General features: G+C 37.4%; 1 protein-coding gene across 3 annotated transcripts in view; it reads left to right on the top strand.

The window, feature by feature from the left end:
- The window catches only part of PLA2G4A (phospholipase A2 group IVA), a 160,124-nt gene extending 144,679 nt beyond the window's left edge, over positions 1–15,445 (top strand). For all 3 annotated transcript variants that reach the window (XM_030873016.2, XM_060285693.1, XM_030873022.2), the window contains 3 exons: positions 2,713–2,908; positions 4,408–4,565; positions 14,833–15,445. In XM_030873016.2, the coding sequence (XP_030728876.1) occupies positions 2,713–2,908; positions 4,408–4,565; positions 14,833–14,964 (486 nt within the window). In that variant the 3' untranslated portion in view covers positions 14,965–15,445. The remainder of the gene's footprint in view (positions 1–2,712; positions 2,909–4,407; positions 4,566–14,832) is intronic.
- Positions 15,446–15,824: the final 379 nt, after the last annotated feature.

Genomic DNA, 15,824 nt, shown 5'->3' with positions numbered 1-15,824 from the left:
TCCACACATCACTGGTCATACCCTTGAGTCATGTTTGGAAACACTAGAAAGCTCCTTCTTTTCCTTGTTCTCACGCAATTCCACAGCATGAACTTTTAGTTTTATTTTGATGTTGAATAATCCTTAATGAATAACTGGGAACAGTGCTAGACAAGAAATAACAGGCTGAATAATTCAACTGAACAGGAAGAAAAATGGTTTAGAGATAAAAGTTTTCTCAAGTTTCTAACAAGCAATTATTCATATATATGTATGGGATTTTCTGTAAAATATAATCACATTTAGCTTAACAGTTCATGAAACAAATGCTTTAATATAAATCAAATCCTTTGTTCTCCCAGATTTTTATTTCTCAGTAAATGGCATTGAGAGAGTCGATCAACTTAAAATTCATGACATTCTAGAAGCATCAGGAACAGTGAAAGTTCAATGAAAAACATATTTTTCTCTGAATTTAAGGTGCTATTTTATTTTTTTATTTATTTTTAACATCTTTATTGGAGTATAATTGCTTTACAATGGTGTATTCGTTTCTGCTTTATAACAAAGTGAATCAGCCCTCTTGCGTCTCCCTCCCACCCTCCCTATCCCACCCCTCTAGGTGGTCACAAAGCATAAGGTGCTATTTTAAAGTACTTGTTTTCTTAAATATAAATTACTGAGTTTTTAAAAATACATGATCTCATTTAATCCTCACAGCAATGTTCAGGAAGATAATAGTGCTAACTTTATTTTACAACTCATTTATGTATATATGAGTTGCTGAGAAATAAGAAATAGCTGAAATGTAGATAAAATGGGATTGGGAGCCTGCTATTTCAAGGATAGTACACAACCTGGTCCACGTGCGTTTGTTGTTACTTATGATCCCTATGGTGCCATTAGGAGAACATCACTGCATAATTCCTCCCACAAAATAATTTCTTCCCTGTTTAGCTGTAGTGATAAGCGGTTTGTCTCAGATCACCGAGCTTGCAAGTCAAGATGTGCTGGGCCTTTCAGGCTGTACAGCCCAGGCATGAAGCCATCCATCATGTTCCCTGCCTCTTCCATACTGCACTATCATATCTATTTCTTATATTTCCCATTGATTTATAATCCCTAAGTATCCAAGGACAGCCTCTCTCTTACGCCTAGAATATAGGTGCTCAATTATAACGTTGAATGAATTAATAAGCACTGTGAGGAAATAGTCCAGGTATACTGCAAAATCTCATGGCAAATAAATACTTTTTTCATAGCATTTGCCACAGTTTTAAACCTGAAGTGTTATTTGATTACTACCAGGCTATGTACATCCCATAAGAACAAGAGTTTCACTCAGTGTTATGTCCCCACCTCCTAGCATGGAACTTAGATTGGCAACTAATGATTATCATTGAATGAATCAATGTGATTACAAGGGTAGTTAAAAAACTTAAGATGATAGTGATCATTTCTCTAAAACTTCCCTCCTTTAGGGATTTCCCCAATACCATTGCTATCTCTCTTACTTTTTCCTCTTTTCTTTCTTCACTTTTCCCCTTCCATCTCTTTTCTTCTCTTTACTGGCATTTATTTGTCAAATATTTGCATAGCATGAAATGACAGGCATGGTTCTAAATACTGCACTCATTAATTCATTTAATTCTAACAGCAGTCTTATGAAACATGTACTATCATTGCCATCTTTACTTTATATTTGAAGATATTGGGTGTGGAGACATTAAGGAACATGCCCAAAGTCCCAGAGCTTGCACTTTAACTCAGGCAATCTGGCCCCAGAGTTGGTGCTTTTCCCACTACCACAGTCTGCTTCTTATTTGTCCTTTTTGCCCTTCAGCTGCATTTCAGTAGAAATAAGCTCTATTCGCTGCATCTCTCTGTATTGATTTATGTTCTTTAGTTTAAATGTAATTATTTTTTGTGCTTACCCATGGTGCTAGTCAGCCTTGATGCAGAAACAAACCTGAAACCTCAGTAGTCGACAGCAACCTTGTATTTCTTGGTCACGTTACATGTCAGTGGATGCACATCAGCTCTGTGGCTGTGTGCCAGGTGTCTTCTCATTCCAGTAAGGATGTATAAGCCTTTTATCCGGAAGGAAGTTCATATGTGGAAGCAATGACAATCTGCTACGCCCATTAACTAACTCTTGGTTCCTCTGTATGGCCAATTCTTGGCCACTGCACATAGAATAACAAATGATGCCAGAAGCTCAGCTTCTTTTCATAAACAAAAGAAAAAAAAAGAAAAAAAAAGCTACTTCAGGGCAACTCAATGTTTTTGCATTCAGAAAATGTATTAATTTTTAATCAGTTTTGTGGAGAAGATGCAGGTAAAAAATCAGTAACAGAGTGCTCCTCATTCTGCTTCAACAAATTCTTTTTGACTCTGAAGGGTTAAAAAGCATTCACTTGGCTTATAAATGCCCAGAACTCATAATATATGCTTATTTCTCTAGCAATTGCATCGACGTAATTTCATTCAGTTCAGTTCATTAATAATTTTTCAATGCCTCCTATGGAACTAGCCCTATACAAAAAGTTGACAAAATAATAGTGAGTTTGTTTATGGAGTCATTTTATATATTTTGAGATTGATAAGCTTCTTAAGAACAGGGTCATTTTTCATCCTAGCAAGGAGCATACTGCTAGCACACAGTAGACACCTAACTAATATTGAATAATGTGCAGACCAACTGAACAAATGATCTTTCCCTCTCTTCCATAGGAACTTCTACTTGCAGAAAAGTGGGCTAAAATGAATAAGCTCCCCTTTCCAAAGATCGATCCTTATGTGTTTGATCGAGAAGGACTGAAGGAATGCTATGTCTTTAAACCCAAGAATGCTGATGTTGAGAAAGATTGCCCAACTATCATCCATTTTGTTCTGGCCAACATCAACTTCAGAAAGTACAAGGCTCCAGGTACATTGGGAGTTATATTCTGTAAAGTAGAAATCTGATAAAGACTAACATTAAGCTGGTTCATGCTGACACTGCCATACCAGCTATTACAACATTGAACACTTCCCTTACCTTGATAAATGGCTACTATCCTGAGACCCCGAGTACTCCCCCTCTTTCTTAGCCCAAGATCCCCTGGCTCCTCATTATTCAGAAACTGAAGGGTGAACAACTAGCTCAGTAAAAATCTCTGGGGCTTTACTCCACAACCTCAGATTGTATTTGTTCTGATTGAATGGTACCCTTGTCATAGGCATTGTTAAATACTTTAAATACTACCCTTGTAAGGGAGGCTTTGTTTCAGAACAAATCATGCAAAAAATTCTGGGAATGTTAACTGGCCATAAAAATTAATGTTATCTAGCAGTACGATATAGCTAGTAATTTCAGCTTGCCATGTTATATTCCATAAAAAAAAAAGAGAATCAAATTGAAGGCATTTTGTTTTGCCACATCCAGAGGAGTCTATAGACTCTTCTGTATCCTGGAAGATACTGATTAACAAAAGGAGATCTAGAGATTGACAGGCAAGATGCTAAATGCCTCAAAATCATATTATTTTAGGACCAGAAAATGTAGCTGTGAAAGGACAGACAAAAAATAGTCATGGAGAAGACAGTGATCTTCTTCTAGATAGTAGAGGGAGTCAGAGAAAAAAATCAAGAGAGGTGGAGATTATCATGTCATACTTCAACACAAGAGAAGGAAGAATTTGTTGGCATTTTTAGTTATTGAACAGTGGAATACTTAAAACCTAGAAAATTTTGAATTTTCTATCACTATTAATTCTCAAAAATAGGATGTGGAGGGGATTCCTGTGACATGAAGACAATTAATTAATGTTTGGATTTGGATTCTACCAGAAGCAGATTCCAAGCAAAGGGTTCAAGTGAAAATGGTTTATTTGGGTGAACTAGGAAACTTTAGTAAGAGAGCAGGGAACTGATAAAGGGAAGAAAGGCGGACAACAAAAGATGTGTTAGTAAGCTGCTACCACGAGGAGAACCTGATCCTGCTGGGAAACTCTAGGAAATGAAATAGAACCTATGGTCTGGAATCATCCTTCCCACTTACACAGCAAGCGGCAAGGGAACTGGGGAATTTATATACCAACACCATAGAGTCTTTGGTTGACTGCTTCCTGGGACAGAGTATTATCTACTGGAATTTCCAGCCTGATGCTAGTGAGCAAAGCATCCTTGAACAGTAACAGGAAGGAGTAGAAAGCTCTTAGGCACAGAGATGCTGCTATTGGCAACTGGAAGTTGCCCAGTCAGAACACACGAAAATGGTCAAGTCCAGGAAATATAGACAGAGGCCTAATAGTGTATACTAAGGATTATATGACCCCTGAAGGGGCTACCAATGTTGTGTTTATGGCTATTTGTATGTTTTATGCTCTGGAATTTAGAGGTAATTTGTGGTTTTCAAAATAACACCATTTGAGACTCTTATATTAGGTGTTCCAAGAGAAACTAAGGAAGAGAAAGAACTAGCTGATTTTGATATTTTTGATGACCCTGAATCACCATTTTCAACCTTCAACTTTCAATACCCAAATCAAGCATTCAAAAGGCTGCATGATCTGATGTACTTCAATACCCTGAACAACATCGATGTAAGTATCTCCTACAATCATTGACAATGTCAAATACTTCCATATAACATGAACATAGCAATACCTCATTTTAATTAATTAAAAGTAAGGTTTACGAACGACACCCAAACTGTACCATTTTATTTTTCATGAATTATTCTATTAATCTCCAGAAGAACCCCATAAAATTCACAAATAAGAAAACAAATGCCTCCAAATTGGCAGAGCCCACATTTCATAATATTATTTGATTGAAGGATAGTTATCCTCAGCTTCTTTCCCAAAGTATCTAGTGTATTTCTCATATGAAAAAATAAATTTTAATTAGGAAGAAAAGTGATAAAATGGAAATATAAGAGTGAGAAAGTGAGTGTAACCAGAAGTGTAGTTAATCTGCAAAAATAGCCTGACTTTTCATGGATACACTCATGCATTTAAATGTCTTTATTTTTGTGGATCTTAGAAATGTCTCCCAAAGTAGCAGTGTCTCCATTTTTAGCCCTGGAGATATCAAGTATGCTTTGCTTCAGAAATATAAGAAACAAGTCATTCTCTTCAGTATTATTCCAATCACTAGTTTATCTGCTGCTAAAATTCTGTCTCTGTGTAAAATTCTTTAGCTGCTAACTCACCATTTAGGACCACTATTGTGTAATTGGAATCACGTTGGCTTGCGGTTCCACGTCATAGTGTCTGACAAATGGTTATCAGTCGTAAAAGCCCAAGTTCATTGGCCTAATCGGATTTTGCACATTAGAAAAAAAGAATAAAAGAAAAAGAAAGAAAGAAATCAAATGGAGAGGGAAAGGTATCATGCCTGATTTGTCAGTCTTTTTGGAGACTGTATGAATGGAGTAAAAGAATGTACCGTGCGAATGAGTCTTCCGTGCATATGAGATTTAATTACATTTTGTGATCTAATAGAATACTGGCACATCTAGTTTGCTTGTTTGTTTAGTTTGGTCTGAAACTAGTAATGATCAATTGTGTGCAGTTATAACAGTTACACCATAATACGTTTATTAATCAATGTCTTTAATTTTTGTAAGCATATGAAATTTTTCCCAATAACCTTCAGTTTCTGCAACTCTAAAGTGTTTCTTGTCAGCCTTCATTTGTGAATATGTGATAATTCAAGTAAAACACGCTTAACAACATTTATAGAATATATCATTGTCTAAATAGATTTATTCCTTTTCTTTTTCTTTTATATTATTCAGTGAAAATCAGAAATCCATATGCTACATTGTTTCTGTGGTGATGGTGCAAATTTAAAGAATATTAAGAGAAAATCAGCATTTTAATCTATGATTCATAGGGAGCAAACAGACATTCTCAAAATGGAGTTGTGTTTTATGAAACCTCATGCTGTTAAAATAGAAAAGAACTAAGGGTTAATACAGGAGTAATCCTGTATTTCCAGTATGAAGCCAATAAACTCAAAATTGTATTTTGTACTCCTTGGGATGAAATGTATTAAACTTGATCAGTTGTCCTAAAATGGAAAAAAATAGCTTATAGGAACATATAAATACCCTATTGGACTTGGGAAAATAAAAGGACACATACACAAAAGTATATCTGTATATAGACATACATGTATATGTACGTGTGTGTCTATATATATATGTAACTTACACAACTACATTTCTCTCATTGTTTTCAGTTTTGGTTTATGTAAAACCTTGTAAGCTATTGTCTGTAAAGAATGATATAGTTCTATTTATATATTTTACAAACATTCTTCAAAGTAATTTGTTTGACACATAGATGAAACAGTTAAAGCCTGAACAAAACCAGACTGAATTCCAAAATAACTGTCCTGAGCTCATCAGATACAGATTTTTCACAAGCCGTTTAATTAAGCAGGTTTTAATTGCTCCTAAGAAGTTTTCTGACACAGTACGTAGAAGCAAGGTCATAGACTTTATATCATGTTTAGCTCTTAGATGGGCTATTTGTGTGACTTTGAATAAGCTACTTAAACTTCTTGAGCCTCAGTTTCCTCACCTCTGAAACAGGTGTCACAGCACCTATCATAGTGGCAGTAGTGAATCTTGAATCAGGTGACGTATGAACAGTGCCCTGCAAACAGAAGCTGCTTAATAAATGGGAACCATAACTATGTGTGTCTGTATCCCTTACCACGATGGATACACCTCAAGACCTTTGCAAATGCCCAGAATTAAGAATATAGACAAGTCAATATAGGTAATGGCAGCCTAGGCAGTAAATGCATATATTTTTTGAATGAATGAATGTAGGCTTCCTCTTAAATTATATGACCATTGAGACTTCTGTTCAAGTGATTCTTGGTTGTATGTATGTGTGTGTGTGTGCCTCATACCCAGGTAAGACTTCAGTTTTCACTGACATGTATCTCTCCCTTGATGATTCCCATTCCCTGCTTTTAACCAGGAAAACACATTTTATCAGAATCAAAGCTTCTTGGTAAGTGATGATAAAGAAAGAACAGCCAAACTCTGAGGTAGGATGCTGGGTCACTAGGCTCAATCATGAGCCAAATCGCTCATTTTCACACGATTCGACGAGAGTAGGTGACTTATTCACGCTGCAGCAACACAACACATGTTTACTTGCCACAGACGGTTGGAATTTTTCACCAATTGTGGACACTGTGTATATAAACTCTTCTAATGCAAAGACATCTGACTGCCAATCCCATGGAGGCAGTTTTCAACTTTGTGGCCACCACCACCGTGGCTTAAGGCAAATTTTCATCTTCAGTTCACATTCTGACTTAAATCTTTACTTTGAAAATGTCAACCTGTCTCTGACAGCTCTGCTGCTGTGCTTCTGTTGCTTCATTTTCCCCAGAGATTCTAGCAGCCCTGCTTTGCTGAAGCTAAATTCCAGTTCATCTTTAGAGAACTTCTGTTTCTGTCACTTCATGACAGCAGGCTGGGTTTCTCATTAGTGTCGGGTTTCTGCACTTACTCAGTCCTCCCAAATTCCTTTTCACTGAACGTTGCCTAAGTGCTTTTTACAATGGCAGCATTTCATGGGGGTTTTTCTGTGTCTTTTTTTTTATTTTAAGGAACCTAATATATAGTGACTTACACTGGTAGACATGTGGTATGTGGAAAATGCAGAGGCTTTCTAGTTAAACCAAATTGGGTACTCAGATTTTTGCTTGTGCCTCTTCGCTAGGTGACGTTGGGCATGTTGATTAACCTTTCCAAATTTTACTTCCCTCATTTTTAAAAGGAAACAATGATACAGATTTTTGTAGGATTAGGATGAGGATTAAGTAAAAGAATATAATTTAAGAGCTTGGCGCGTACGAGACACTAAGTTGAAACAGGTAATATGTTAGTGATAATAATTACTATCCGTGTCCAAATTTATCTTCTGCTTTTAATTATAAACTTAAACCCTTTAAAAACAATGACTTGCCTTATTTACCTTGTATCCTCCAGAGGTACTGATCACAATGCCCGACACCTAAAATAAATATGCAACAAAATTTTCATAAGTCATTTAAAAAATGTCATCGACTTACTGGCAGAAACCGTTGAAGAGTTTAATGTAATAGGAGGAACGAGTAGTGAGTGTCAGGATACAGGGCCTGTTGGTGGGAGGCAGATGCCTGACTGTGGAGAATCTCCAGGCCGTGTATGCCTGGCCAGGTAGTGTGACTACATGCTGTACCCATAAACTACCACCTCGATCTAGAGGAAATACACTTTCTGAGGTCTCTTTTCCAGGACCAGTTATCACAGGAAAATGTACTGTTATGCAGTCTCACTCATTCAGTTTATTCATCCAGTTGGCATATTCTAAAGACAGTGACAGCATATGCCAATGCTGCATAATCATGAGCTTTTAAAATTCTTTCTCCAGTGATCCTGTAAAGTGTTAAATATTAAGGGTTAATTAAAATGAGGAAAAGTGTATATCCAGAAGTACTGGTATTTACTTCTTCATTTACTGATATTTCATCATCATGTTAAGAGTGTCTAGGTACAAGTTAAAGTTTTTATCTTTTACAAAATAATTTAGAAGCTTATTATGTATCATAGCCTTATTTTTTTATGTGATATCTCTAGGCATTTCTTTTTCTTTTTAATTGAAGTATAGCTGATTTATAATACTGCATTAGTTTCAGGTGTATAGCACAGTGATTCAGTTATACATATATGGATATCTATATCTACATCTATATCTCTCTCTATATATGTTCCCTTTCAGGTTTTTTTCCCTTTTAGGTTATTACAAAATATTGAGTATAGTTCCCTGTGCTATACAGTATGTCCTTGTTGGTTATAATGGCCTTCTATATCAGGCCCAAATTCATTTACCTTTAATGCTACCTATAATCTTTTTATATCTTATTTACTTATTAATTCAATACATATTTATTGAGTATCTACTGTGTTGTATCCTTAGGAACTAAGGATACAGCAATGCACAAAACAAAAAGAACAAGGAAAACTTTTGAGTGCTTAATATAAGCCAAATATTTCCTTTTCAAATATTCAGCATTCACAACTGGCCCATGAGGTAGGTATTTTTTATTTCTATGTGAGGAAACCGAATCATGGATTACGTAGGCTGATTGCTAGAAGTCACACTCTTATGTTGAGGAGCTGAGATGGGGCCAAAGGTTTTTTTCTCACTCTTTCCTCCCTTTTGAACCATCTATCTTTCAAGAAGACTTATGTCCTAGTATACCCCAAACACAGCTTCCTTTCCAGCCAAACCACTTCCCAGATGTTTCCTGTACATGCCATGACCTTCCATCTTCAGCCTCTTTATGAGATTATCCTTTTACTGAGAATGCCCAGTCTTTCCTCTCCACTTATCAAATCCTGCTTGTCCTTCAACTCAACTTAAATCTCATTGTCTCCATGAGTTGAGCTTTATCCTATTTAATTGACCTCCAGTGAGCACCTTCTGGGCAGTCATTAATTTCACAAATTTTTATTCTTCCCCTTCCGTGTTCTAAGTGCTGGGATAAAACATGACAAGACTACTTAAGGCCCCTACTTTCATGACACTATTGGGAAGCAGGCATTAGCCAGTAAATCCACAGTAATTTACTGCAGAATATCTTCTTGCATTCTGCTATATTTATAATTTTTATTTCTCTCTCAAAACATACTGTAACTTTCTTTTAAGGCTCATTTTAAAATTTCTGTTGTGTGAATCCAGTACTTACTTTTGGAGCGCTTCCAATCTCACGTCTCTAAATTTGTTCCTTTGGGGGAAAGATTACATTTTTCATGTTTTCTTTTTTTCCTTATGCCTTTACTGCCAAATATTTAAAGGATCTGGCAAATTGGGAGACTATTAAATGGCACAGGTGAAAGATGACACCAGTCTTATTTGGGGATAGGTGATGGGGATGAAGAGGGTTGAGATATAAGGACCCCTGCAAGGATAAAACTGACGGGAAGGATTTGGTCTCTCAATGACTTTTGGGGGGGGAATGAAAGAGGAAATTAGGTGTAAACACTATTGATGATGACTCCTAGTATCATTTTAAAAAATAGGAAGACTCAAATATAACATATCGCCTTTTCAAACACATCTGATTGTACCATGTGTCACGCCGAAAGGTTTGCATTTAGCAACTGATGTAACGCTGAGCTCAGCCACTTCGGTTTACATCACAGGATTATACATCAGGGGTCCCCAACCCCCGGGCCAGGACCAGTGCCTGTTAGGAACCGGGCCGCACAGCAGGAGGTGAGCAGCGGGCAAGTGAGCGAAGCTTCATCTGTATTTACAGCCGCTCCCCATCACTCACATCACCGCCTGAGCTCCGCCTCCTGTCAGATCAGCAGCGGCATTTGATTCTCGTAGGAGCGCGAACCCTACTGTGAACTGCGCATGCGAGGGATCTAGGTGGCGCGCTCCTTATGAGAATCTAATGCCTGATGATCTGAGGAGGAGCTGAGGCGGTGTTGCTAGGGCTGGGGAGCGGCTGCAAATACAGATGATCGTTAGCAGAGAGGTTTGACTGCACAGAGACCATAATAAATCAACTGCTTGCAGACTCATATCAAAACTCTATCAGTGAGTAGCAAGTGACAATCAAGCTGCATCTTACGGAGTAGACTGGACATAAGCAACACACTTCGGCTGTCACTGTCTCCCATCACTCCCAGATGGGACCATCTAGTTGCGGGAAAACAAGCTCAGGGCTCCCCCTGATTTTGCAATATGGTGAGTTGCATAATTATTTCATTATATAGTACAGTGTAATAGTAATAGAAATAAAGCGCACTTATAATAAATGTAATGCACTTGAATCATCCCGAAACCATCCCCCGCCCCACCCTCCTGCCAGGTCTGAGGAAAAATCATCTTCCATGAAACCGGTCCCTGGTGCCAAGAAAGTTGGGGACCACTGTTACACATCACAACAAGCGGGTAATCTGAAAAACCTGGTTAATGGTTTCACAGTGTTAATGCGCCACCTAGTGGTTTGACATGCACATTCTAATTGCATATTTGGGTTTTTCAGCTATAAATGTGAATATCCATTTTCCTTTAAAAGAATGGCCTGTTTACTAAAAACACCTTCCAAGGGCCAACTATGATAAACCCACTAGTTCATAATATTGCAATTGTTGATCTTTTTGTGCTCATGAATTCATTGTAAAGGAGTTGACAGCAGTCATGATTAGCACAATGTCCCCTGCAGTTTTTTTTTTTTTTAAATATATTTTAAAGCTTTTTGCATTTTTGGAAAGTAAAGAACTGATTTTTAGTTTTACTTGGGTACTTCTCTGCAATGAGGGTTGGTGTGTCTCATGTTGCTTTGGTGCTCCTTTCAGTAGGAGAAACCAACTGAAAACTTGCTGACATGATCTCTAGAAAGACAGGGAGATTATTAAAAGAAGATGTAGTAGGACACATTTGATAGCAGAATTGATTTGCTGACTTTTACCATATAATAAGCCCGCTGTTGGCTATACATGGTGCATTTGTTTCTAGTAAGCTTTACAGCCTCACATCTAATTTAAATGTCCTCACATATGGTCAGCTTAAAAATACCAACAATAAATAGATGCTAGTTGTGGAATGTTTCCTATGTGCCAGGCATTGTGCAAAGTGCTTTATATAAATGATCTCCAGTTCCCACAAAAGCCAAGATTAGTAGTATTATTTCCATTTTAAAGAAGAGGAAACAGGCTCAAGGATATAAGTTAATTCCCCTTGATCTCACACAGCCAAGAAGTGACTGTGCCTGGAGGCCCTCTATCAAGGTGTCCTTCATAGGCTTGAAGCCCCCTCTTCTGTCTCCATAGAATTATGTTTCCCTTACTCATGGGAAAGATGGGGTCAGCTAATATCTGCTTTGCTTAAAAGACTCAGTAACATTTGAGCCCATTTTCCCAGAAGACCATTTTATATATATATAATTATATATATAATTTTATATTTACATGTTATATATAATATAATTATATATTTATAATATAGATATATAAGCATTTATATATTTATTTAAAATAAATATGTGTATTTTATATTTTCCGCAGAAGACAATTTTATATATATATAGTTATATATATATAATTGTCTTCTGGGGAAAATATATATAAAATTAAAAATCATAAAGCAAGCAAAGGTATCACATTCCTGTGATAAGTCCCTCTTTCTAGAATATGACAGTTTGTTTGAAGTTAGCATTAGAGAACAGAGGGCCCTGCCCATTGGGCCTTACATAAAGTCACAGAATATTAACTGCATGTTAGTGTCACCTAAGTCAAACATTTCTCTCCTCCAGGTACTGAACCCAGCTTGCCCAGTTAGATTGGATGTGAAATGGGAAAACCCTACTGTGCACACATCTCCAAGGCCAAGAGGGCCACACCAGCTCTGAGTGAGAAGGGCCAATGGTGTTCTAAACTTCTCAGATTTGCCAAGTATTCCTGCCCATGGTAGAGGGCTGAAAAGCATGTGTATAATACCTTAACATGGCCTCACAACCCCTGGGGAAGGGAAAAAAGTGAATCGTGGCATATTCATGTGACTTGCCTCTGGCCCTGAAACTTCTGTCTCATTAGTGGATATATGTATACGTGTAACTGATTCACTTTGCTGTACAGCAGAAACTAACACAGCATTGTAAAGCAACTATACTCCAATAAAAATTAATTAAAAAAAAAAAAAAACAACGATGAAATTGTATAGTCCTATCCTGAGAATGGAGTCTTCCTGATTTTGTCAGGGTTCAAAAACAGCAGCAGAGGGGCTTCCCTGGTGGCGCAGTGGTTGAGAGTCCGCCTGCCGATGCAGGGGACACGGGTTCGTTCCCCGGTCCGGGAAGATCCCACATGCCGCAGAGCGGCTGGGCCCGTGAGCTATGGCCGCTGAGCCTGCGCGTCCGGAGCCTGTGCTCTGCAACGGGAGAGGCCACAACAGTGAGAGGCCCGCGTACCACACACACACACACACACAAAAAAAACAGCATCAGAGCCAAGGTTACTATCCAGGCCTCTCTTCCAAAAGCCCATTCCCATTGCTCTGCAGTAACTGCTTCAACCAAATTCCAGATTTTCTCTTCATTCCAAAAGTTCCTAACTAGGTTAACATCATACCAAAAAAAGTACATGATAATTATAATAGCGGTTCTTAGAGGTTGTAGTCACCATTAATTTGGGTATATGCAAAGATTATTCTGAATAAAGAATAGCCATCATCGATAAAATCACAAAGCATGGTGTTTCCTAGATAGAGGACATCCATGTTTTATAACTGCATTTGTTTCACTGAGGAAGCAGGGCAATTCTCCAGCAATTTATTTTCTCATTAGGATTAGGGAAAGTCTCGTACTTCCTTGTGGTCTCTCATTTCTGCTTATCTACTAACTATAAAGGACATAAATTCTAGATTTAGTAGTTACTTATTTCTTCCCTCTTACTACCTTGCCCATGAAGGACAGGATGAAGATAAATTTACCATGTTACACATATTTTATTCCCTATTTTATCAGCAAAAAATCTGAAACAGGGGCTTCCCTGGTGGCACAGTGGTTAAGAATCCGCCTGCCAACACAGGGGACACGGGTTCGAGCGCTGGTCCGGGAAAGGACCCATGCTCCACATGCCGCAGAGCAACTAAGCCTGTGTACCACAACTACTGAGCCTGTGCTCTAGAGCCCGCGAGCCACAACTACTGAGCTCACACGCCACAAGTACTGAAGCCCGTGCACCTAGAGCCTGTACTTCGCAACAAGAGAAGCCACCGTAATGAGAAACCCATGCACTGCAAGGAAGAGTAGCCTTCCTTCGCCGCAACTAGAGAAAGCCCGCGCACAGCAACGAAGACCCAACGCAGCCAAAAATAAATTAATAAAAATAAATTTAAAAAAAAATCTGGGACACTCCCACAACAGTTCTTTCTCTGCTGGGGGAAGGAATAGTATCTGGATACAAACTGAACAAGAGTGTAATGTGCACAGAGAAAGACAAACATCATATGGTATCACTTATATGTGGAATCTAAAAACGTACAAATGTACAAAAACGTACAAGTGTACAAAAATGTACAAAAACGTACAAACTTATTTACAAGGCAGAAATAGACTCAGAAATAGACATAGAAAACAAACTTACGGTTACCAAAGGGGAAAGGAGGGGGATAAATTAGGAGTTTGGGATTAGCAGATAACACAATACTGTATATAAAATAGATACAACAAGGACATACTGCATAGCACAGGGAACTATATTAAATACCTTCTAATAACCTATAATGGAAAAGAAACTGAAAAAGAATAGATAGGTAGATAACTGAAAAAAAAGAATATATATATATATATATAACTGAATCATTTTGCTGTACACCTGAAACTAACACAACATTGTAAGTCAGCTATACATCAATTTAAAAAAAAATTTTTAAGTGTAATGGAGATGTTGAATTTAAATATATACATGAGGGACTTCCCTAGTGGCACAGTGGCTAAGACTCCTTGCTCCCAATGCAGGGGTCCTGTTTTCCATCCCTGGTCCAGGAACTAGATCCCACATGCATGCCGCAATTAAGAGTTCACGTGCCACAACTAAGAAGCCAGTGAGCTGCAACTAAGGAGCCCATGAGCCGCAACTAAGACCCGATGCGACCAAATAGATAAATAAATTAATTGAATAAAATAAATAAATATATACATGCATGACTCAGAGATTTCTCTATTTCAAAAAGAATACGATAATAAAAAGGTAAATTATATATATATATTTTTGACCAAACAAATGTTTCAGTGAGTTCAGAACAGCACTAATTATACATCTTTTGCCTCTATTCACAGGTAATAAAGAATGCCATAGTTGAAAGCATTGAATATAGAAGACAGAATCCATCTCGTTGCTCTGTTTCCCTCAGTAGTGTTGAGGCAAGAAGATTCTTCAACAAGGAGCTTCTAAGCAAACCCACAGCATAGTTTGTGTACTGGAAAGCTTAGCAATTTCTGATGCAGAGGCAGTCTGAAATTCCGTGACAACTGGATTTAAAAGCACAGGACAGATATTAACACTGGTCTCAAGAGACTGGTTAATACTCAAAGTTGCAGTTATTTAGCTGCATAGAATAATACCCTTAAAAGTTTGTTAGATTGACAGATGATGTCAATTGCGTAAAAATATACTTAGCTACATTTTCTATCAGTATGAATTTCCTGATGCAAATGTAGGGACATATGCTGTATTTTTAGACATTCCTCACCAACTATCTTATGTGTTCCCTTTTTAAAAATGTGGTTTCTTTTTTAGAATATTTAAAGGTTCAGTCTCAATATGGAATTCTTTGTATTGTGCGTGAATGTAAGTCACTGACTGGATTTATTTGTGCCATGAGACAACACTATTTTTTATTTATATATGCGTAGATACATATATGAAATAAATACGTCTATATACAAATGAGCAAGAGGTAACTGAGTTTTTGTTTGTTATCTTTAATGAAATATTGCACCGTTGCTATGACAGATGCTCAGATTCATGGCTTTCAAACACAAAAGTTAAACCTAAACTCAAATTTGAAACATCATTTTAAATCATGGTGATTTTTCTTAGAAAGTATGTATAATTTGTTGAGCAAATGGCATACATTTATTCAAAGTGTAGAAAAAAAATTTAACCACTTCCAGTTTACTTTGCTGATATTACCCTGTTTGTCCAACAGAGAGCAGTTGACCTCAGAGAAGAATCCAGAAGAGTGACAAGGGCTGTATCTGCAAGGCTTGTCTTAGGGACAATCTGTATTGCATGACTGTGGTTTGTTACCATTGAACTGCTAAGGTTC

The sequence above is a fragment of the Globicephala melas genome, chromosome 1 (genome assembly GCF_963455315.2).
Source record: "Globicephala melas chromosome 1, mGloMel1.2, whole genome shotgun sequence".
Lineage (NCBI taxonomy): Eukaryota > Metazoa > Chordata > Mammalia > Artiodactyla > Delphinidae > Globicephala > Globicephala melas.
This window is presented reverse-complemented; position numbering and strand designations above follow the sequence as displayed.